This window comes from Equus przewalskii, chromosome 27, assembly GCF_037783145.1.
Source record: "Equus przewalskii isolate Varuska chromosome 27, EquPr2, whole genome shotgun sequence".
Classification (NCBI taxonomy): Eukaryota; Metazoa; Chordata; class Mammalia; order Perissodactyla; family Equidae; genus Equus; species Equus przewalskii.
The window spans coordinates 16,753,717-16,779,429 of record NC_091857.1 but is presented as its reverse complement, the minus strand read 5'-3'; the positions used below and the strand labels follow the sequence as shown (position 1 = coordinate 16,779,429).

The following is a 25,713-nucleotide window of genomic DNA, read 5'->3' as shown; positions in this document are numbered from 1 at the left end:
GTGAGGCCTGGACATGCAGGACCACTGCAGGTACACTGGTGGGTGGGCCAGGCCTTTGGTGTGGCTGACTGCAAAGCCCAGCAGTGCACAATTGTTGTGGGCACACTGGTGAGTAGAGCCACACCCTCTGGTGTGGCTGGTTGTGGGGCTGGCAGCATGCAACTGCTGCAGGCATGCTGGTGTGCAGGGCACTCCTTCAGTCAACAGGCCAGAGGGGGTACTCCAAAATGGCACCTGCCAGCACTAGAGTCAGCATGGCTGAATGAGGTCACAAAAATGGCTGCTGCCGGTGTCTTGGTCCCTGTGTGGAATCCCAGTTGCGTCCTGACTCTCCAGGAGGCACTCCAGGCTTAATAGGTGGGTCTCCTTCATCTGTGGACTATGTGCTTTTCTATCTGGTGTTTTTGTGCTGGTTTCTGGGTCAATGAATCTGTGCATGGTCCCTTTAAGAGTGAGTTTTCTTTTCCCTGAACTTCTGTAGTTTTCCTGAACTCATTCCCTGTTGGTTTCAAAGACAGATGTTTTGGGATCTTGACCTTCCTGTGCTGATCTAAGGGCTGGGGTGCCTAATGTGGAGTTGGAATCCCTCACTCTTCCGGGAAAAGCTCCACACATTAGAGATTGCTCCAGACCATGAAACGTTGCGGCTAGGGTGTGGTTTTCCCTCAGGAGGACCATATCGCTGCCTCTTCCACCTCTCTCAATGTTGTCCCTTGTTGTGGAGGCTATTTTCATCCAGTTTTCAGATCGCCTTCAGAGGAAATTATTCCACATGTAGTTGTAGATTTGCTGTGTCTATGGGAGGAGGTAAACTCAGGATCTTCTTAAGGTGCCATCATCCAACCTCTTTCCAAAATTCACTTTTAGGTGTTAAAATATACTATCAAATACAGTATCAAAACTTTAACGTCATTTAATTCAAAGTTTCTTTTATCTCTGAATTCAAGCATAAACCTTGGCCCAATAACTTAAGATAGAGAAAGGTATAAATATTGTCTTTGACTAATTTTCTACTTTTTTCCCCTTCCATCTTCCCATAGCTCCAGTGTCAGAGGAGAGACAGACAGGAAAAAACCTATCATCACTGTAGTTTTCCTCTGGCTAACAGTGGCTCCTGGCCAAATGTTAGCTTTTATGTAGAAGAGTTATGAGTTCTTTGGAGTGTTCCTCTTCTCAACTTCCCCAAAGCCTACTGCACTGTAGGCATGGGTAATACTCTTCCTAAATGATCCCATATAACTGTTCTCAGCTCCTAATCCCCACCCCCCAGTCTCCATCCCTCCACTTCTTTGTGCTGGAGCCCACTTGTCCTGTCAGATAGCTGTCACTTAATTATCTTTCCCAGTGTCCACATGGCCAAAAGGAAACTCATGCCCTGCCGCACACATGGAGAAAATTCAGATGATTTCTACTACCACCCTCTCTTCTAGCCCTAACTATCATCAAGGGAAATTCCAGTAACTGTCTGACTTCTGAACTCATTATATAGGAAGTGAACAACAATCTTTTTCTTCTTTTAAGAAAGATTAGCCCTGAGCTAACTACTGCCAATCTTCCTCTTTTTGCTGAGGAAGACTGGCCCTGAGCTAACATCCATGCCCATCTTCCTCTATTTTATATGTGGGATGCCTATTACATCATGGCTTTTTCCAAGTGGTACCATGTCCTCACGTGGGATCCAAACCAGTGAACCCCGGGCGACCAAGAAGCGGAACTTGCGAACTTAACCACTGTGCCACCGGGCCGGCCCCAACAGCAATCTTTATTTATGCAGCTATGTGCTCACAAACTTTAGGAAACTAAAGTCATCTGCCATGAAATTTTTCACTAAACTTCAGTTTAGTTTTGCATTTTTCAAAAAGTGAGGCATGAAATCAATTTATTTGGTTTTGAACAGCATTCCTTGTTAGGAAATGGAGTGGATGGAATGGAATAGAATAGAACAGAACAGACTAAGAGTATTTAATTCAGTTCCACAGCACATGCACATTAGTGTATGTCCCAGAGCATTGTTTAAAATCTACTTATTACTAAAGTAAAAAAACCTGAAAGCCCCTACGCTAGTCCTGTGGAAGCACTAGCCATTGTGATTCTGCAGTGTAATAAACTTTCAGCTGGGAAATGAAGTGCTGGCCTCCCTCTTTTAAGGCAACCCAATATGAATTTCTGTCTTGGGGCATCCCTTACTTGGTGCCTAGATCGCATCGTCTTTCCCTCTCTCAGAAGAACCTCCTCCTCAAGGACTCTATACGGTATGCTTTTTCTTTTTTGTGAAGAAGATTGGTCCTGAACTAACATCTGTTGCCTATTTTCCTCTTTTGCTTGCAGAAGATTGTCACTGAGCTAACATCTGTGCCAATCTTCCTCTCTTTTATGTGGGATGCCACCACAGTGTGACTTGAGGAGTGGTGCTAGGTCTGCACCTGGGATCCAAATCTGAGAACCTCAGGCTGCCAAAGCAAAGCATGTGAACCTAACCACTACGCCACTGGGCTGGCTCCTCTATGCAGTATTTCTTACACAAAACTTGAATCCTTTTTTTTTTATAGCTGTAAATAGGTGACAAGTATTTATAGCTGCTGGACCAGTTTTGGTATTTTTTTAGTAAGTGTAGTATGGCTATATTTAGTATCTCTCTTTAGAATGTAACATTATTTATCAATTCTCTGAGATTTGAGGCTACAACCTAGATTCTAAAACAACAGCAATGATTCTTTTTGAGAGCCATTACATTTGGTCATCATGAATTGAGAAAGTCTCTATGGAGGTTAGTATAGTTTAGTCTTGAAACTATTTTAACTTGAATTGTGTCTCCTTGAAAACAACATAGCAGTGTATAATTAAGATTTGCTAATAGCTTTCAAAATACAGGTTTCCTTATTCCTTATTTTTATCGCGTAAGCTTTTGCTTCCCCATATGGTTGTCCATGTGCCATGGACAGGAAGAGACATTAAGCCTCTTTATTCTACCACCATCTCCATTCTCAGAGGATCCAAATCTCATGTGGCTCTCAACACAGATCCCAACATGTAGCTAATCCTCCTAAGTCACAATTAGAAAACATCTTAAGGGAAGCAAATGCTTCTCTCCCTGTGAGATGAGGGCTCTCCCAGGGCAAAACCCTTTAAGACCAAACAAACAGTTCCAGGACACAGCAGCACTCACTCCTTTCAAACAATGAATAGTTCCAGTAGGCCTCTTTTTGTGCAACTCAAACTCTGGAAACCACCAACTGCCTCCAGATCTGCGCAGTTCCTTCCTTGTCCAGCCTGTTCATTTTCCTTCTGTTTCTTCATATGCCCAGTACATCCCCATGACTCCAACCCTGCTTCACTTGTTTGGAGCTCCAGCCCCAACTTCCTTTCAAATTACTGCTATTGCAGAGTTTCCATTTCTTTATGACTACTTTTTCCCACCTGACTATGCTTTCACTGAGCTCACTATTTCCAGCCTACTCCAACTTTGGTCCCACGAAAAGGCAATTTCTACATTTCGATATAAAGAAAGTTTGGAGGTATTATTTGGAAGGTGAAATGGAGAGATCTTTCTATGCTTGTGTAACTTCCCAATGGTTATTGCTTGTGTGTTCATTTGGGTGGTGGAATTTATTGAAGAGATTCTAACAGAGATTGTGAGGGAAGGGTGTATTCTAAACGTCTCAGCCATCTCTTGGAACTTCCTCAACTCTGCCTCAAAGGAGTGCCTAAGGTTTTGTCTACACTCAAGGCTTTGACGTGACTATCGTGGAGGCATTCTGAGCAACTAAGTGTATAGTCTTATTCAAGATCAAAGCTAATACAACCACGCACCATGGCAAAGGGCTGATGTTTAAAGGGGCAGAAATGGGATGGATACTCCAGACCTATCTATTTGTCATTTCTTTTTCCTATACAATAAATGTTCTTTCCCCACAGAGCCCTGCAAAGAAGACAATTTTCAGTGTAAGAATGGAGAGTGTGTTCCACTGGTGAATCTCTGTGATGGTCTTCCACACTGTCCAGATGGCTCAGATGAAGCACATTGTGGTATGCTTTATTTTTAGGAAAATACTTTATCACTTTAGCTTCCACATTTAGATTCTACAAATATGAAAGAAAGATTGTGAATGTGTTTATTAGGACGTGTTCTGATGCTTTGAGATATGAACATCTCACAGTGATTTCAGCGCCTCTGTCTCCATTCTGGTTAGGAGAAAAGTTAACATGGAGGCCCCTGTTTTTTGTTAGTTTGTTTGAATTGGACTACATTTAATAACTTTAAGTCTAGGGTGACCCATATTCAGGTAGAAAGCATACAATACCACAGAGAGACAATAGCCAATACTAGGCACTCTAGCGCCACTCTAATTGAGTATTATACTCAGTATATCATCTACATAGGGAGGCACCCTCATTCTTATCTATAAATCACTTTCTTAGTTTTGGTCCTTTGCACACTTGATTCTTCAGTATCTACTCCTTCTTCTGCCTTGTTTAATCTTCATTCCAGTCTCACTTCCAGATCTCTATAACATTATGAGCAATGGCTACTTTTACTGTCTCATTTTTATTTCTAAGCAAATATGTAATGCTACTTATTATGTGCCATGGACTGTAACTAAGCGCTATGAAACAATCTTCATGTAATAAGAATTAGCTCTGTTTTAGCCATGAGAACACTGAGGCTTGGAGAAGTTAAGTGGCTGCCAAAGATGATGCACCTAGTGAGGGCAAGCACTGTATTTTAAACCTAAGGCAGTCTAATTCTAAAGCCAACGCTCTTCTTCCTCTCATAACAGAAAAAAAATGTAAACAGTAATGCTAATTTATAAAATTAAAGTATGATGTTTTTAGGTAAAACTTTCATTGCTGATGTTTTACCTGTTTGATAAACTAGCTTAGCTTGGCCCAACCCCTACCTAGCCACTACTAGCCTGAAGATTCTATCCAAAATGGTTGTCAGATGGTGGGGAAGCTGATAGAATCCAAAAAGGAAAAGAACACATGCAAAGAAAATCGTTCTGGAGAAAGAAGTAGAAAAAAATGTCTAAATTGTTTCTAAACTTGAGTTTTTTCTTTTAGAGACTAAATTTATAAGATATCATCTTCATAAATAAATTTTTTTTTGCTGTATTGATATGCAAAGGACTTGCATATCTCTACCTTTTCCACTTTCATAGCTATATGGTAGGGCAAAATTAACTCTATCCAATTTGTATTTTTCAACTCAGGCCTTTCAATACACTCGAGAAAAATTACAATCACTCTCAAAGCTCTAAGTGTTAAGAAAGTTGCACATTTACTTTAGAATCCATCATTTACTTTTATCCACGTAGGTCAAAATGACCCTGTGTGTGATCTAATCTCTTTAGTGCGTCTTTTCAATGGCACAACGAGCAACAATGGTTTGGTGCAATTCAGAATCCAGAGCATATGGCATGTAGCTTGTGCTGAGAACTGGACCACCCAGATTTCAAATGATGTTTGTCAGCTGCTGGGACTAGGGTAAGTCATTCTGCTCTGATCACTTTTAAGAGATTCTCAAGCTTTTTTATTGGTATTGAATTGGGTTTTTTAAGAAATTTAAAATTTATGGAAGTTATGAATTTAGAAAATACACATAAGCAAAAGGAAGAAAATGAAAATCTTAATTAACCCCAATCTCGAAAGACAACTACCGTGAATGGCATTTTTATAAATATTATATAAATACAATTATATAGAAATGTATTATAAAATCATACAAAATATTATATTCTGCTCTGTTTTGTAGCCTACTCACATGAGCATTTCTCATTATTATTTTCTATAGATTATAATATTTTAAGAAAATGAAATATTCCATTTTATGCTGTATCATAATATATATAGCTAGTCACAAGGCCACTGCAGATAACATGCTTTTCTATATCTTTGATGCGTATTCACAATAGCTCTTTTGGAAATTTGTAGCAGTATAATTGTTGTAAGCAAAGATATGCAAAATTTCCAGACTTTCTCAAGAAGGGTGCAAGTGATAATTCCATATTAATGACTCACCAAAAATGTATTATACCTTCCAGTCTAATGTCGTAATACATTACGTCAAATATATAAGTTGACCATATTCATTTTTTATCTTCCCATTAGTCTCAAAAGTAATGAGGTGAAAAATGGAAGGTAGTAAGTAGTAATAATTTTTTTCTTTTAAGTTGTACAGTCGGTCAACTCTAATTCACCATTCTAGTCCTTTGGTATTCTTGATTTTGGAGATTTAACCATATTAGGTCACATCTGGTTATATTTTTGCTTATAGCACCATATTATTTGCCAGTTTGGCTTGTCATATTAAACTATGAAGTCTATAAATGTAAGAACCATGTCTATTTGATCCATTTTTATTGCATTGCTAACATCTAGACTTATCCTTGTCTCAAAATATAGGTGCTAATAAACATTTGTTGAAACAATAATTATTCATTACATATAAATATATATGAACATATAAATATGGATATTAACTATCTAAATGTATCCCAAAAGTTGTCCAATTATAAACCATTATCATTTTCTTTCTGTCTTGAACTAGGGAATGATTTCAGAATTTATTCTGAAAGATTGTATAAAGTTGCAAAGGAAAATAATTTAAGTCCAGATCCACACATACCCTCAGCTTTGGCAGTTATCCCAACCATTCGTAGTTCATCAAAATCAAATGTAATTGATTGCTCTCCTTATAAAGGGTTCTTCTTTCCAAGTGATTAATAATCCATATAAGAGAGTCCTCCAGCTATACATAGATTTTCAAAACTTATTTCAAAGTGTTTTTTTAACCCCAAACATAATTTCCACTAGAAATAAGATTAGTGCAGTGGTTAGGTCTTCAATGTAGCCCATAATAACTATTTAATTTCTAGTAGACTGGAGAGAACTATATTGTATACTAATCCGAAGAAAGTACCTAACCACCTCATATAGATCTTTTACTAAAGGAAAATGTGTTGAGGTCCCAGTGACAGTGTCAGAAATGCCCCACTGTAATCAGATTGAGAACTTTCAACTCCTCTTACTTCCTAAAATGCTATTCATTCAGATGGAACTCCCCAGCTCCAAGATTCATCTAAGTGATGCCAGACTCATCAGGGAGGCAATTCCTATCAAGAGCCAAAGGAGGAAGTAAATTTTATCATCCATTATGTAAATAATCATCAATTTAGTTTATGTGTATTAATCAGAAACTTCCTGCACTTTCTATATATTATCGTTTTTATTATGCATTATAGCTTGTACTCTAACAAAAACCCTTTTAACATGAGGGCCTTTCAGACATAACGAATCTTGGAAGAGGGTGTTTTGTAGGGGGAATAACGTTTTTGGAGGAAGTGTCAACAAAACACTGAAACTAACAGTTGTTTATTCTCACTTCAAGTAAAGCACTGGGTAAGTGACATTGATCCGGGGTACCTACTTTAACGTTGATTTTAGTTCAATAGCGAGTTTATACAGGTGAGACCCTAAGAAGTCATCTGCGTCCACTAAAGTTGCCAGTAATGCTGAGGAGCTGTTCTACGGACTCAGGGACTTAGTTTGTAAAGATTAGGCTAAAGAGATTGGTAACTCGACCTTATTTCCACAATTGATGGATCAGAATGCCCTGGATGACTGGACTTTCATTGCACAGGAGCTTGAGTTCCAATTCACTATCTTTCTAAGCATCACTATGTGATTATAAACATAGGAGTTCTTTCCATTGTGGTTTGGGAATCATAACTAAATTGTTTCCTGGAGGATACATGGGGTTAAGATGAATCATTCACAAAGATCGAAAAGATCAGCATCTTCTTTGACAGAAAGTTTTTAATGAATTTGAATGAAATATGTTGAGTGATAGCATAATATAGATTCTTAAAATTTCATAAGAGAATGTATTGGAAAGGAAACATATATCTTCATTATTTTTTAACAGTTGCTAATATAAATATATTATTTTGATTAGTCCCGGATCAGAAATCTAAGCATTAACAATGATGTCATGTCTAGTCCATGGATGAATAAGGCATGATTTTTGCTTTAAATGCTTATGTGGTGGAGAGAGACACATAAAAAAATAATTAAAATACAATGTGATAGGGGCTGGCCCTGTCACCGAGTGGTTAAGTTCACATGCTCTGCTTCAGCAGCCCAGGGTTCGGATCCTGAGCGCAGACATGGCACAGCTTATTAGGCCATGTTGAGGCAGTGTCCCACATGTCACAACTAGAAGGACCCACAACTAAAATATACAACTATGTACTGGGGGGATATGGGGAGAAAATAAAAAGCAGGGGGAAAAAAAAGAAGATTGGCAACAGTTGTTAGCTCAGGTGTCAATCTTTGGGGAAAAAAATGTGATAAATACAATGTGCTATAGGAGAAGCTGCTTAATTTGGGCATGTCAGGGGAGGTTTTCTAGAAAATGGCTTGATTTGAGTAGACGACAGCAAATTCCACACAACTGTGTGCTATTTAATGTTTTTTCCCCAGCCAGACTTTACTCCCTAGTTCTCTGACCCCATTTCCTATGAATCACAGCCCTTCCAGCTGGAGACAGGGACAAAGAACTAGATTTTTTAGTGTGTGTAAAGCAAGGAGTACATCTTAACTGCGTTAGACGCAATATTGTTGATGAAGGTCAAGCACTCGCTTTCTTCAGAAATGAGTAGGGTAATCTCTGCAAAGACTTTAATCGTTGAGACTTCACTTATTAAATAGTCTCCATAGTGCTCTAGTAATTGAAAGAAAGTTATAGCCTTAATGAGAATTTGTCTAGAGTAGTGCATGGTAACTGAAAGAAAACTTAGTGAGTTTAAAATGATGTGTTTGCTACAGTGGCAAGTAATTTAGCAGTCAATTTATTAGAAAGGCACTGTAGACTCTCAAGATTATTTATGCAGATGGGGTACGAAATGCAATTTCCCACATATTCAGGTACATCATGTAAGGCAGATATCATCAACCTTCTCTTTTTTAAATGAAACGTTTTCATTCTCTGACGTTTATAGTATGCATAAGTAAAAAGCGCTTTGAATAACATTTTCATGTCTCTGATCAAAGTATGAAAGAGAATATTTTATACTAACGTGAGAATAAATGTTAAAGAAACTTAGAGTAGTGATGTTTAAAATGATATTTCCTAGGAAAACACACTACCCTGTTACTATAGTACCCAATAAATGAACTATGCAGTCAATTCGCCTTGCTAAGCCATTAAGAAGTAGGAGTCGTTAGTTCTGTACAGCTTTACAGAATTTAGGAAATAATAATGTCTTAAAAATAGAAGTAGCTACATGGATCCCTATTAGGCAGCCTATCAGGCGTCAATGTTAACTTTTAAGTCTCATAATAGTCATATGCAAGATACCTTCAGTTCAAATATTGGAAACATCAAGTTGAGACTTTCATTCTCAAACCCAAAATAAGAAATGGAATTACTTCAATGTTCCTCTATTTCAGAGGTGTATTGAAAATTTTGGAGGGTGAGGGGTAAAATGTATTTTTAATAAGCCTCCAAATAAATAGAGCATAATGATTTAATTTCCTATCTAAGCATCACAACAAATTTTTATCTGCAATTTAGCGCTGGGTCTTGAAAAACTGAAAATGGAAACTATGTTTCATATTAGTTAAAGAAATTGGTGGACAAATAATGCTCCTGTTCTTGTCCATATTTTCTGTCAGTGTTCCCAAATTTTTGACCATGTGAGAAAAGACTTAACATAAAACAACAACAAAGATAAGATATGGGAATTAGTAGAAAAAATGTAACTACTACATTCAACTTTAAATTATTTACTCTTATTTGCTAAATTTACACAAAAGTAAATAATATTTTCTGTTATTTTTAATTTGCAAGTTCAGCACTAAGGGACATTTGTATTTTATTCTTATCTATGTTCCTCGGGTTAGATGGGTGTGGTAAGGGAAGAGTGGGGAGCTGTGGGCAAGATAGTGGAAAAGAATTATTTTACTTGGTTAATGGACCAAGCTAAAAAGCTCATCATTTGCCTGAATTACAAATTATATCTGATTTTTCCTATTTTAAAATTAGAAATGTATCAATTAAAAATAAGTAAAGAGAGGGGCCAGCTCAGTGGTATAGTGGTCAAGTTCACGCGCTGTGCTTTGGGGGCCCAGGGTTTGCAGGTTCAGATCCCAGGTGTGGACCTAGCACTGCTCATCTAGCCATGCTGTGGCAGCATCCCACATGGAAGAACTAGAAGGACTAACAACTAGGATATACAACTACGTACTGGGGCTTTGGGGAGAAAAAATAGAGGAAGATGGGCAACATATGTTAGCCCAGGGCCAATATTCCTCAAACAAAAAAAGTAATAAATAATAAGTAAAAGAAAATAATCAATCACAAACCATAGTAATTGTATCACTTTCTAATATTAATCTTTAATAGGTTTATTGTCTAATAGGGTTGGGGAAAACACAGTGATTAGGTAATTGTGTCTGCTATGTGCAAGAGAGTGAAAGCAAGTGTAATCCAAGAATTGCCTAAGCAGCTCCCAAACCTGGTTATACATTAGAATCAGCTCAACTTGGTCCCAGACATTTGGATTCAAGGTGGCCTACATCGGTGGTGCCCAGTGTGTGATTTTAGGACTAAGCTAACAGCAGCTGCAACACCTGGGATGCATGTGTAGAAATACAAATTCTGGAACCACACCTCAGACAAACTCATCTGAAAGTCTGGAACAGGGCCCAGCAATCTGTGTTGGAATAAGCACTTCAGGTGATTCTGATGCATGCTAAAGTTTGAGAACCACTACCTAGGGCAGGCTTTCTCAACCTTCTTTTGTGTGTCATGGACACTTTTGGCAGGCTGGTGAAATTTACCAATTTTTTCTTAGGTTCAGATTTTTAAGTGCCTAAAGTAACACACACATAATTACAAAGAAAATCAATTACATTGAAAATAATTATCAAAATATTAAAAATATGATATGGTAGTATATATTTCTTTATTAAGGTAACAAGATCTACTGGTGGTTCTACTGATTACAGCAACATCAAAGATGAGTATAAATGATATTTTTAGATGTATGTGGCAACTGCAATGTGGTATGAAGATATTTATGTTTGTTTTGGTGACAAAATTACAGGGGCTGCTAATAATATTGTGGTTAGTCACTTACATTTGTATTGGAAGAAAAGACTAAATTTCAATTAGAGGTTAGTGAAAAGAAAGACGTAATTATTTCTCATCCAACTACGAACCCCTACATGTCATCAAGGACTCCTAGGAGCTCCCTGGACCCCCATCCTAGACCTTAGGTACCGTGAGGCCCCAAGGTCTTGGGGCTTTAAAGAGCCCCAGGTGATTCTGATAGAGTCATCCTCTCATGACCAAGGAACCATGAACCTTTGTGTATTTGTTTCGGTAGAAAATATGGAACTTGTACAAAACATCTTCAAAATGTGGCAGTTTGATTTTACCTGATAACAAAAACAAAAAAGCAAAGTGAAATAGAGAAAAATGTCGATTTTTTTTTCCATTGTAACCAAGTTTACATACCCTATTACAGTCATCTCTGACTTAATCTGGGGGATTCCTTAGCTTGTCATTCTGACGCTAGCCTATTTTAACTTCTGTGGAAAACTTCTTTTCCCCAATAGATGAAAACAAAAGCAGAGAGTTTTAAAAGACCACTATGAGAAAGATGTCATTAAAAGGGTAAAAAGAAAAAAGACCCATGGCTATGTTTCCATCAACCACAGGCCCATGTTATTTCTTGCCTGGAAAAATTCAATTCTGATTTCTCCCACTGAGTATTTGAAAACATCTTATTGGGAATTAAGGGACTCTTTTTCTGTGAAATATCACTTACTTGTATTGATACAATTTAGAGAGAATTCTCATTGCCTCTAACGCTTATTTTGACTTACACACTAATGGGTATTTTGTAATCCCAGGGAGATTTGTGTAACAAAGAGAGTACTGAGAATATAATTACATACATAAAAGATTTTTAAAAGTTTTTTTTTATGTTTTGGTATAATTGTGAATCATCTGCCAATAATTTTCTGCAACATATAGCTTTTTAGTCTTATATGAAAACAACAAGAGATCGTGTTTTTCCCCCTTTATCCTTTTATCATTTCCTGAGATACTGTTATTTGGGGAGGGAGATTCTATTCTAAAATGGAAACGGATTATATTCTAAAATTAAAATAGATAAGGACAGGAGAAAACTATGTCCCCATGAGATGAATAACAAAAATTTTCTTGTCTGTTCTATTTCCCTTCTCAACAGTATTTCCAACTCTTCAACCTGTAAATAATGCAGAATATTCTATAAGACCAAGGGCAATTTTGAATAAAATTAATAAAGTTTAATAGAATAATATAACTTCTTCCTCCCTTCCTTTAATTTTTCCTCTTCCTCTTTTTCTTATTTTCTTTCTTCCTTATTTTTTGCTTCCTTCCTCACTTCCTTGTTCTTGCTTTCTTTTCTCTCTTATCTTTTTCCATTCTCTCTTTTTTTCTTTATACCCATATCTTTTCAAAAGAAACTGAGATGATTTATAAGGAAGAGTATACACAGGAAGATTAAGAGAATAGTAGATGAAAATAAGACCCAAAGAAATAAGGAGGCAAATCTATAAAATATACAGGATCAGCATAATTACTAATATTTGTGTCTGAGATTCCTGGAAACCCATGCAAAAAGGAAAATATTAAAAACCACATAACTTTAATTATGAGATGTGTCACAGTTTCCATAGGGAAGAGAAATTTCTTCTGACACTAAATTCTAAAGGAAATTTTGCACTTATGTCTTTATAAAGTAATAATGTGTTGAACAAAATATATGCACTTGAGAAAAATTCATAGTCAATGTGGAGGTGTATGTCATATGCCTCTTAGTCACAAATTAGTAAAATGCAATGGCAGCTGAGAAAGTTATGTTATAAATGAGTCAAGGTTATATTACAAGGGATTAAGGCTATGTTGTCCAAGATGTTATCAGTGGAAACCCTGTCTCTGACAATCGACCCTCTGTGTGGCTTCTCTCAGCCATATTTTTGGTAGGACATACCAGGAGTTTGTTCCTTCCCAATACGTTACATCTGGAAGATAGTAGAGAGAAGCTATCAGACTGACCCATCAATTTCTCTCTTGTTCTTAATAAGGAAGCTTGCACAAAGAAGGAAATTGATTAGGTGAAGATAATTTTTTTCTATTCTATTTTTTTCTTTTCTTCTGTTTTCTTCTTTTCACAAAATTTTGAGAGTGAGGTCAGAAAATATAAAATTAATTAAGCTCATCTGTTTGCTGAGAGCTATCAGTGCTGGGTGAGTGCCAGGTGTGCTGCTATAAATGTATCCAGTTCAGTCATGGTGTTTACCTAACTACCCACGTGTTCTGACTCTCCTGGAAGGATACTTTGCCATCCTTTGCCTCAAATCGCTTTCATTTTCCATTTCCTTGCCTATTAAAATGCTTTCCCCCACCTTCTGCCCTGCCAAAGCAATCCCCTTCTTTCCCTCCAATCTGAAAAGAAAGGTCCATCCCTCTCCAAAATGCTTTTCAGCTAATCCCAACAGTCTCAATTCATTACTTAAACCTTTTGGGGTGTGAAATGAGCTACAGTACCTGGCTGCAGTATTTGTAACGTTCATTATTATTCTTTTTAGCTTTAGTGTATCCAAAAGCTTCAAACATCCCTACCTAAGCTCCTGCTTCAGGGAGGAATTCTTATCACAGCAAATACAGTCTGAGGATGAGACAAAAGAGAGGAAACCTAAGCAGGGCCTAAGAAAAGACGAAGAAGATTTAATCCTGTGCAAGATGCTTTGCGAAAGCCTTCTTTCTCTCTCTAGAATTCATCTGATTATGTTTTTGTACTCCAGATATGACCTAAAAAATAATAATGCTTGGGTTGCATCAATATGCTTCTTTTCTCACATAGAATGAGGTTTCCCTGAAGCTTGGGGGGCCTTTTGAGGGAATGTAACATAAAAATGGTAATGAAGGTTTAGAAATAGTTGGTCAGGAAGCATTAGGATGTCAACAAGGTAATGTATGGGCGTTTCTATGTGATACCAAACCGTTACTGATTTCAAACAGCTATACAAATGCGTGAGAGAATTATCAAAATCTGCAGAGCTGGAACATTTTCAGGATTTAAAAAATGCAAACTCCAGTTGTGATCTTCACAGAGTGCCTCTCTAAAAATTAAGAACTCGTTTCCTTGTAAGAAAGGGAAACTGAGGCAGGGAGAGACTCACTTGCATGCTCTATTTGAAGAACTTAATATAAGTATTCTCTGTTAACAATTTAATTTTTCAATTGTTCTGAGATTTTGTTTTTCGAAAATAAATGGTGACAGCATGTGGTTGCTAACATTTTAGTTTTCTGAGAATATCTTGAAAATATTTTTATTGTCTCTATCATTTCTTAAAATAAGAGATATTTTGTTGTAAACTTCTTAGGCTGCTTATATTCTGTTGACTGTGAATAAAAATTGGAATAAATTGTGTTCAGTCCGACCAAGGATAAGTTCAACTTGGCAGGATTTGAAATGCAGGTAGACTGTCTCAAATTAAATTCCAAATTCTAAGATCCAGCACTGACACCTGGAAATGTCTGTATGATCTGATGGTCTCTATATTCCACTCTTAGGCTGCTGACATCAATATTTGCTACAAAAATTTAACAGATTAGATGATTAGAATTTTTCCAAAAAAATATTTTATCTAGTTCTTCTAAATAACCCAAAACAATGTATCTGCATCATTAACTGCAGTGTGTTTTCTCATGTAAATTTTGAGACTAAAAAATGTAGAGAAGACAATCTCAGAATATAAGATATATGTGTCTTTTTTTCATATGCATATATAATCTCTATTTTTCTCAGCTAGATAGTAAAAATGTCGCATTTGAGAATCCCAGGGTAGAACAATTAGCATTTTCCATATGTTCTTTATTCTTAAAGTCTCGCCTCTAGTCTTCCTTTCTTCTAGAATAGACTTATGCTAAAAATTTAACTTCCAATCCCATTATCATGCAACGCTAGTGGTAGGTATGTAATAAATAGATACTAGATTAAAAACTCATTTATAAATAACTTTTCAATATTTTTTTCAATTTAATTTAGTCCAGATTTTGGTTTGAATTTGCAGAGAAATTAATGCATCTCCTCAGGGTCTGTCTTAAAGAGATAGCCAAGTGTTGGAATAAAAACAGCTAGAGATAATGGAAGAGCTTAAATCCACATCTCCGAGATACATTTTCAATGAACTACCTTTCAAGATGTTCAACCATGTAGCTATGAGTACTGTCAAATGACAGAACTATAACAATTTAAGTAATGAGTTTGATGTCCTTTATTCAAGGGAAACAATTGATGAATTGGGGGAGTTCCATGCCTCACAGAACACCATTCCTGAGGGATTTTAGGCAAGAGTGAGTTCTATGGAGTGTTGTAAGACACATTGCAGACACAGTGCATTATTGACCAGGAGGTCAGGGATTTCCTTGTAAGGCCCCCAGGTCCTATATTCCAGAATATGGTGAGCTAGCTAAAGTTGAGTTGCAGAATTGATTGGTGTATGTTAGGTTTCCTTGACAGTGAGGTGTTTCCTGTAAGTGTGGGCTGACTTAGGTTTAGATTTGTGATGTGGCCCAGACCACTGGGGCAGCCGCCATTTTGTGGGTCTTGATATAAGAATTAAATTTATCAGTGCCTTAAAACAGATTGCTTATCAGGTATCTAGAAGTCATTTTGGAAACCAAAAAGCAGCTCCCTGAAAAAGTAAAGAAATAGATATTATATTTGGCTATGACAGTGGTTCCCTGACTAGCAGGCATCAGAATCACCTGGAGAGTTTGTTAAATGGCAGGTCACTGGTCCCCACCCCCAGAATTTCTGATTCCATGGGCCTGGAGTGGGGCTGGGAAATTTGCATTTCTAATACATTCTCTGGTGAGGATAATGTTGCTGGTGTGGAGAATACACTTGGAAAATCCTTGGTCCCAGAGAGTCAGGAACATAGAAAACTGCCAGAAGAATGTTCAAGACATGTAGGCATTCAGCAGAATAAGAATACTGAGAACACGGGGGTCGGCCCTGTGGCAGGGTGGTTAAGTTCGTGTGCTCTGCTTCAGTGGCCCAGGGTCCACAGCTTCTGATCCTGGGAGCAGACCTGCACATTGCTTATCAAGCCCTGCTGTGACAGCATCTCACATAGCATCTGGCTTTAAATTAGGGCTAGTTAGGCTTTGAATTGGGTGAAATATCAAGAACAAAGCAATATTTTGAAAGGTAAACACTGAACATCTTTTTCGAGATTGTTCTTAGGCAACATGCATTTTTTTAAAAGATGAATTTCACTGAACAGGAAAACACTTTAATAAATTATGGTGAAGCAATTCTGTAAGGTTGTCATTAAAGTTGATCATTACAGAAACTATCAGTCATTATAGAAAAATCAAATGAAAAAATCAGATACTCAAGTTATATATGCGCTGATTTCAACTTTGTGACGTAACATATGAGCATGCAAATAACTAGAGGTGTTATGTAAAAATTAAAATTATGTTTCGTGTCATTATGGGTAATTCTTCTACTGATTTGCACCGTCTTTTAAATAGCAAAACATTTGAAGTTTTGTATTAAAATGTTAATCTCTTTCTATGGAATTCTATAATTTCTCTCATTGTCCATAGCATTAAATAAATCGAAGTTTAGTTTATTGCTTTGTGTTTGTATTTTTATTTTGCCCATATGTGCTTTTCCCTAGGAGTGAAAACTCATCAGTGCCAATCTACTCTACTGAAGGTGGACCATTTGTAAAATTAAACACAGCATCTAATGGCAGCTTAACACTAACACCAAGGTGAGTCCCAAAATCTGTTCTTGGATTAGTTGTACATGGACTGCAAAGAAGATAGATTTTGAAGCCAGTCAGATTTTAATGCCACCACATACTAGTCATATAATCTTGAAAGTTATCTGCTTTTTTATTCTTCAGATAATCTCAAACAATATCTAATTGATCCTATCTGATAACATTGCCTAACCCTTACGTATATGGTAAGACGGTCAAATGATCTCATTAGACTATGTTATTTCTCCTGTTTGGGCATTAATGATCACTTTTGTTGAAATTGGCTTCTGAATTTTACAGTTCCCTTAAAGGCTGGCTGTGGGTGGGAAGAAAGTAACCTGGAGAAGCCATAGCTACAGATGAGAATTTAAGATGTTATTGCTGGAGCATTAGCTTGTTGTTTTTTGTTTAACCTACTCAACAGTGAAATATGAAGTTAGTAATTATTCAGCTATTCATGAAAAGTTACCATTTCTGTGAGCTCAACTAGTAAAGCAAATTGATAAAGGAGTATTTTTAGTACCAATGAGCTTCACAGTTGACTGTTTTATTTAAATGTTTGCTGGGCCTTGACTGACATTATTAGTCTCACCAGGGATGAAGCAAAGCATCTACAAGGGAGAAAGCAGGCTTCCAGAGTTCCTTTCTATAAGGCATGTCTAAATTTGCCTTACTATTATAGATCTTGAGCCATTTGTATATTGAGAATGTCTTTCATTTATGTCTTATAGACATTCAAAAATGAGTAAGAAAAAAAGGGAAAAAATAAAAACTTTTCACCTTAATTATATGCATGTTTCAGAGCAGAACTGGGTTATTCCATGCTTATAAACAAAATGCCAGTATCATCTTACATTGATGTCCCTATTCTACATATGTTCATGTCACTTTAAAGAGACACCACTTATAGGCATGGATACTTGAGACTTTGATCACATCAATAAGCCAGGATGCTCTTAATCTCTCTGTTGATTAGCCGCATTATACAGCGTTGGCAGAAAATCAGACATATGTACCTTTATTTATTTCCCTAATTTGTTGCAGAGATGATTACATTTATTGTCGCATGAAAACTGGTGCTTTTGAAAACAGTCTTGCACTGGAGTTGTAATAAAAAAAATAAGGAAAGGAAGATGATATCAAAGAAGATAATTCTTCCAACTAGGAAAATCTAGTGACCTAGATCCCCATTTTTTTCTGCTGTTATGAGGCATAGGCAAGACTCAGGCTACTATTTCCAACCACTGGGAAAAGGCCACTCAACATGGTACCAGCAATCTTTCATGATACAACTGGAAATGTACAATTCATGCAGCTACCGGTACCGGGCTTCCCTTTCTTCCAGTTCTTCAGACCACGTCAGTAGTAGTCCTAGGTATCAAAGGAAATTTGACTTAACATTGTTGATCAACATTGTGTTCCAAGCATGATGCTAGATACAGGTTACAAAGTGCTTATCAAATACTTTGTTGAATGTCTATCATGTGACAGTGTGATATGAATATTAGAGAGGTTATTTCCAGTCCATGCAAAAGCTCTATGACTTGGGTAGTCTTGCTCCACAATAAGGGTGAGGAAACAAGCCCAATAAGTGACTTGGACAAGTTCATAAAGCTGGTGGGCAACCTGGAGATTCTAACTCGAGTCTGTCTGAATGCAAACCCCTCCACTTTTGGCACCAGCTCACTTTAAATAGCAGTTCTGGCAAGGAGAAAGAAAGAGAAAGCACAGCCTTTTCAACAAGAAAAAAGGCCATGGTGTTGGGCATATATTGGCAGAAAAACTAGTTCATTTTGTCAATACAATAGATATAACCCCTGCCATTTGTATCACAAGATCACCCCGCTGGGCTGAGAGAAAGACACAGGATCAGGGCCTTGTCTTTCTTCCTGTACAGCCAGTTAAGCTCGCTCTGTCTCCAGGACCAAAGGTCAGGACAGTCAGTCTGTTTCTCTCCAATCTTTCCAAATACACCCGGACAAAGTTTGGATTCACTGCTCATTCTGACCAGAGATTAACAACTTACTGCTCCGTACTGAGACACTGCATGTGTGTGTTTGTTGTGTGAAAATTTTGATTAACCAAAATGCATGAAGAATGAGGTGCTAAGCTCAGTCTAATTTTATGGTTAACTACTAAGTTAAAAAGAAACTCTTCTGTGCTTGCTAAAAAGAAATTAGTAGGCACAGAGTATTAAGTATCACAGAGTATTAAGCCTTGTTTAATATCTAGGAATGATGAACCATTTTGAACACAGATTTTCAAGGATGAGTATTAAGATATAGGAAGTGTATGGATGAAGTTTGATGGTATGCTGAGAAACGTCCTGGAAACTACTTCTCTACTAACCATGAGTGGATAACAGAAGGGGAGTTAATTGAAGCTTCTTCTTTGGGGAATTAGGAATACATATTTATATATCTATGTCTAGATAGATATATATAAATGCACACTGCTTATTAAGTATATTATTTCCTTATATTCAAATTGACGTTATCTTCTATTCTAAAGTATATGTCAATCAGAAAACGCAAAAGCATGTGATTTCAAACAAACCTTATCTTGTATGTTCTAGAAACATTGCATTGCTTTGATTGTACTTATGATCTTGGGTCTTGCTTTGTGTTTTTGTTTTGTTTTTCCCCCAAATTTCAAGCATCCAAATAATACACACAATAGATGTAGTTAAATATAGAAATAGAAATCATTAAATTGCATGTGTGTATGTGTATGCTAAAGAGACCAATGTCTGCAGTAGCTGCGTCAGGAAATAGCGTGGGGAAGTACTTTAATTCCTTGTATTATACTGATCTCTAGTGGTTGGTAAGTATAACACATTTTAAAACAAATTTTGTCTAAAATAGAATTCTGGGCTTTGAAAAAAGTTGATATCCGTATATTTAAACAGGTAGTGAGTTTTCAAGTTATTTATGCCTACACTTTATTTTATATTTGCCTGTTCGTAGGTCTGCCTCCCTCCAAAGCAGGGACTATGATTCATTCATGATTGAATTCCCTGATTGAAGTACAGAGCCTGGCACAGTGTTGGGCACTGAATAGCTCTCTGATGAGCAATACTGAGGCACATTCCGTATTATAGAATGACAAAAATCCCACATTGGTTCAAGCAAACTAACAGTAGCTATCATTTATCGAGTGTTCTTTGTAATGCACGAGAATTCCATTACGAGTAATTCTTGACTCCCCTAAAATTCCAATAAACTAAGTACTGTTACCCTCATTTTGTGGACGATGAAACTGAGTCTCAGGGATATTGAGCAACTTATTCAAAATCACATGAAGAGTAAGGGGTAGAGTTAAGGATGCGAACTCAGCTCTATTTGACTTTGAGGATTTTTCTGCTGTGCATTTCAGCCTCCCTGTGTTTCATATATGATAAAGTCCATTTTACTAAAAATAAAGAAAAATAGGATAACCTACGTTGTTTTTCTTTAAAATATTAGGTACACAATTTCTGAAACATAATTGCTCCTCTCTTACAGCGAACAGTGTTTACAGGATTCACTGGTTCTATTACAATGTAACCATAAAGGTGAGTAAATATTTTGTTGTATTCTCTTTTAAGCCTTCAGTTTAAAATTCTGAATGAATTGGTATGTCACCTGAAGTTATTTTGTAGTGATCCACTCAATATTCATGATCAGAGGAAATCCACCAAAATAAAATAGATATTCTTTCTTGAACTATCTTTATAGCATGTGGAAAAAGACTGGTGGCTCAAGAAGTCAGCCCAAAGATTGTTGGAGGAAACAATGCCAAAGAAGGAGCCTGGCCCTGGGTCGTTGCTCTGTCTTATAACGACCGGCTGCTCTGTGGCGCTTCTCTCGTTGGCAGCGACTGGCTAGTGTCTGCCGCGCACTGCGTGTATGGGTGAGTGTGACACCACAGTGTCCCTTCCCAAACAAGATGACCACAGCAGACACTGTGCACCCCATTTCATGCAGCCTCAGAAAACCAGCTCATGAGGGGAATGTTCCCAATATTTATGACACTATAAACTTTCCAATCATTTTCCCATTAAAATCATGTATAAAAATAAAGTTCAATTAAAAATCATTCCTCATTAGATACATCAAGTATTATGTTTCCTACATACATAAAAATTGGAATTTTTACCTATTCACAAGCTAAGCATCTTTTAAGGTGTAAAGTTAGTTTTTAACGTATAAATTGTTCTGTTTATCAGTCAATTAGGACAATATTTATTGCCAGCGAACTGTCAATATCAAAAAAGCCTGTATAGCTAGCTCTCAAGTTACAGATAAAAAATCGTGCTCTTAGAAATTCATGTGTAAGCACTTTGTTGTGAATTAGGATAAAAATGTTTACCTATTTCTCAAGTCAGATCTATCTTGATGCTATCTGTAACTAAAACTTAGAAGTAATATCAACTGTATCTTTTTTGTAATATAACACGATAAAATACATGTTGAATTCTAGGATTTATCTTCTCCCTCTAGAGGCAGCCATTCCTAAAGCAGTGCCACAGGAGAAAAGAGTGAGTGGAGGGGACAGGGAGAAAAGGAGGAGAAAATAAATATTCCTGGGCCCAAGAATCTGTTAATTCTCTGCTCCGCCTGAAAGGTCTCCTCTTTAGGTAATGCCATTCCAGAGCTTCTGAATTCGCTCGGAAAAAAGATAGCTTCCTCAGAGAGAATTCATAAGCTCTGACCTAGGGTGGGTCCTTGCCCCTAAGTAAAAGAGGCCACCAGAGAAAGACCTTACCTGTGGGGATTAGAATGAGCCTCTTGGTAGCCATCGTTCGGAACCTCTGAGGAAAGAACCACATATGCTCAAGAATGGAAGATGAAGCCATACTTAACGAGATTAAAAGACTAACTCCTTACCAACACAGACATTGAAAGTTCTTGGAAAGATGGAGACAATAATCAGACACAGACGGTTGCAAAGGTTGTTTGGGAGATAGGGACGGCCAGGGAGCAAGTATGAAAGGATTGAGCCCACGCCTAAATACCCATTTTAGCAGAGGAGCGTAAGCTTGAACTCTTAATCCTAGGAACCTGGAAATGAGGACCCTCAGCCAGATCCCAGCTTGGCCAATTACCTGGGCTCCAAAAGGACTATCAGAGGTCCTGCCCCATCTACATCTAAAGCTCTCTGCTTCTATACATTACACCCTGTATCTGGGTGACTAAACTACAGCCTCTCCTGTGTCTAAAGTCCACCTTCTTGACTTTGCTGCCTCTTGATAATTATGTTTTAATCTATTTTCAGCCATCCCATAACAAACGTCTGTACCAGTCCACTTTCCCATCCCTTGCTAAACATGACTTTAACTTCACCTATACATACTCTATGCCTTGGGCATGTCACTGATGGATAACCTATACCCTAACTCTCTTACAAGTAACAGGTATCTTTAGCTAAAAATGCAGTGTTTTCTGTTGTACATAGATAGGTCTTAGTAAGTTAGCAATCTCTCATGTTAACCTCGGATTTGGTAAATTCATCTGTTTGATGTTCTTGCAGAACATATGCTTTCTAAATGTCAACTAGGCTTGCAGTAATATTAGTTACATCTTTCAATTATCTACCTTACCAATGTGCTTATTGTAGGTTAACGATGTCAATATCACGTCTTTTCAAACCACAAATATACAAGGAAAGTAGAAAAGTGTTTTCATCTAATATAAACACATGTTCAGTCATGTAGGACATAAAATGTGTTTCCACACGGTCACAATTTGAACACAAGCAAACAAATGTGAGCTGTAATAAAATTGTGATGAATTCAACCTTGCACTTAATTCTCCTTAGACACTCAGTGGTATGATTTCTTCTTTCTCCAGTCACCAAGAGTTTTCTTGCTTTCTATTTCATGTCTCTAACCAAGCAAGAAAGTTTCTGGTATTATTTCAGATACTTTCATGAAAGAAAATAGTTTTACTAGGGCTGGCCCAGTGACTCAGCAGTTAAGTTTTCACATTCCACTTCGACAGCCCAGGGTTCACCAGTTCAGATCCCAGGTGCAGACCTACACACCACTTGTCAAGCCATGCTGTGGCAGATATCCCACATATAAAATGGAGGAAGATAGGCACAGATGTTAGCTCAGGGCCAGTCTTCCTCAGCAAAAAGAGGAGGATTGGTGGTGGATGCTGGCTCAGGGCTAATCTTTCTCAAAAAAAAACAAAAGTAGTTTTAGCCATATGCTAATACTGCCTGTCTTTTATGTTTTTAAAACTCTACTTGTGTAGTGAAAAGCTTAATTTCCTAATAAAAAGAACCCAGGGGCCAACCCAGTGGCATAGTGGTTAAGTTTGCATGGTCCACTTTGACAGCCCAGGGTTCATGGGTTTGGATCCCAGGTGCGGACATACACACCACTCATCAAGCCATGCTGTGGTGGCCTCCCACATGCAAAATAGAGGAAGTTAGCACAGATGTTAGCTCAATGACAATCTTCCTCAAGCAAAAAGAGGAAGATTGGCAAGAGATGTTAGCTCAGGGCCAATCTTCCTCACCAAAAAAACAAAAAGAAGAACCCAGATCAGCAACTTATTGAAATTATACCACTCAAATGACTTGTCCTCAATGGAAATCTGTTCCAGGTGTTTTAACCTGAAGATAGTTAAATGCTTTAATTGGACAGCTCTTCTCTGTCTGCCTTCTTATTGTCCACACTCTCATTCCCATCCCTCAGCCTTAGTGTTCCTGGCTATCGCTAAATTTCCCTGCACCTGTCCTGTTGTTCTATCATTGACCTATCTTCTTTTCCAGCCTTTAAAGGGAGATTTGGAAAGGCAAGATTGACTGTAAACCAGAGGACAGGATTTTTATCGTACCTATGCTACTGGCTGCATGTGACACAGTATCTCTGGGTTTCAGCATCTTCATCTGTAGGGGGTCCATTAGGATCTCTGCCTCCTAGAGTGATTGTCAGGATCAAATTAAGATGTTGCAATACTTTGGCATACTGTGAATCATATCCATGTGCAATAAAAATTTTATTGTGCTGCTGTTCCTGCACAGGAAAGGTCCACAAAAGAAGAGTCTAAGTCTCGCCCAGGAGACATTCAGCACATGTATTTTCTAAACTTTTTATATTGATATAATTTCCAATATGCACAAAAATGGCAAATAACAATACAGAGAACTCTTGTATACTTCACTGACGTTCACCGATTATTTACAGTTTATGCTATGAAATCTTTCTTATCATTGTTTCATTCTCTCCAATCCGGACAAATATTTATTTTCTGAATAATTTGATAGTAGATTAGACGCTGTACTTCTTTGCCCTGTGTTTTCACTAAGAACAAGGACATTTTCCTACATATTCACAGAATTATCATGGAAATTTAACATTAATGTAATACAGTTATCTAATCTACAGTAAATATTCATTTTTGTCAGTTGTGCCAAATATGCCCTTCATAACATTTTTGGTTTGTTTGTGTGTTTGCAACCCAAGAACCAATACAGGATAATGCACTGCATTTAGTTGCTACACATCTTTCATCTTCTTTAATCTGGAATAGGCTATTTTTAGCCTTCCTATCTTTCTGTCTTTCTTAGCCATTCTATCTCTCTTGTCCTTGATCTTTTTTTCTTTGTATTCTATTCTTTATTGAGATAACATTGGTTTATAACATTACATAAATTTCAGGTGTACATCATTATATTTTAATTTCTATGTAGATTACATCATATTCACCACCCAAAGACTAATTACCATGCATCACCATAGACGTTTGATATTTTTTTAAAACAAGCAAGTTATTTTATAGAAAGTCCTTCTGTTTGGGGAAACCCTTCAAGCTTGCTCCCTTGTCAGCCGTGCTATATCGTCATTCTTTTTTAAAAATTATTTTGTTGAGATCATATTGTCTTATAACATTGTGTAAATTTCAGGTGTACGTTATTACGTATCACTTTCTAAATGAAATTACACAATACGTTGAAGCAACTGTCTTATGGGAACAGGTACTTTTGACTTAGATTGCAAATATTTGATATTTTTGCCACCTTGGGAGTTGCTTATATTTGGCATATATGATATTTTTGTCACTTTATTTTTCTTTGTTTTATTTGCCTATTTTTTTCATGTTTATCTTTTTTATTTAATTACTTTCTTGAGGTCATATTGGCTTATAACTGTAATTTCAGGTGTACATTATTATATATCAGTTTCTGTATAGTCTGCATCATGCTTGCCAGCAATAGTCTACTTTTTGTCTGTCACCGTGTATACATGCCCCTTTACCCCTTTTGCCTTCCTGCTCACCACCTTCCCCTCTGGTAACCACTGATTTGTTCTCTTTACCCATGTGTTTATTTATCTTCCACATATGAGTGAAATTGTATTATCTCTCCCTGCCTGGCTTATTTCATCTAGCATAATACATAAAAGGTCTATCCATTTTGTTTCAAATACCATGATTTTTTCATTTTTTATGGCTAAGTAGTATATATATATGTATATATATTATTATATATATATATATATATATATTTATTTATTCATACGTCACATCTTCTTTATCCATTCATCTGTTGATGGGCACTTGGGTTGCTTCCACATCTTGGATATTGTGAATAATGCTGCAGTGAACATAGGGATGCATAAATCTCTTTGAATTGTTGGTTTCATGTTCCTTGGATAAATACCCAGGAGTGGAATAACTAGATTGTATGGTATTTCTATTCTTAATTTTTTGAGAAATCCCCATATTGTTTTCCATAGTGACTGTACCGGTTTGCATTTCCACCAGCAGTATATGATCATTCCCATTTCTCCACATCCTCTCCAACATCTGTTATTTTTTGTCTTGTTGTTTATAGCCATTCTGATGGGTATAAGGTGATATCTCATTGTAGTTTTGATTTGCA

General features: G+C 37.0%; 1 protein-coding gene across 2 annotated transcripts in view; it reads left to right on the top strand.

Moving 5' to 3' along the window:
* Positions 1-25,713, top strand: part of TMPRSS15 (transmembrane serine protease 15) — a 128,790-nt gene that overhangs the window by 77,575 nt on the left and 25,502 nt on the right. For both annotated transcript variants that reach the window (XM_008520245.2, XM_070597419.1), the window contains 5 exons: positions 3,916-4,026; positions 5,352-5,484; positions 16,753-16,848; positions 20,343-20,392; positions 20,556-20,730. In XM_008520245.2, coding sequence (XP_008518467.2) covers positions 3,916-4,026; positions 5,352-5,484; positions 16,753-16,848; positions 20,343-20,392; positions 20,556-20,730 — 565 coding nt within the window. The remainder of the gene's footprint in view (positions 1-3,915; positions 4,027-5,351; positions 5,485-16,752; positions 16,849-20,342; positions 20,393-20,555; positions 20,731-25,713) is intronic.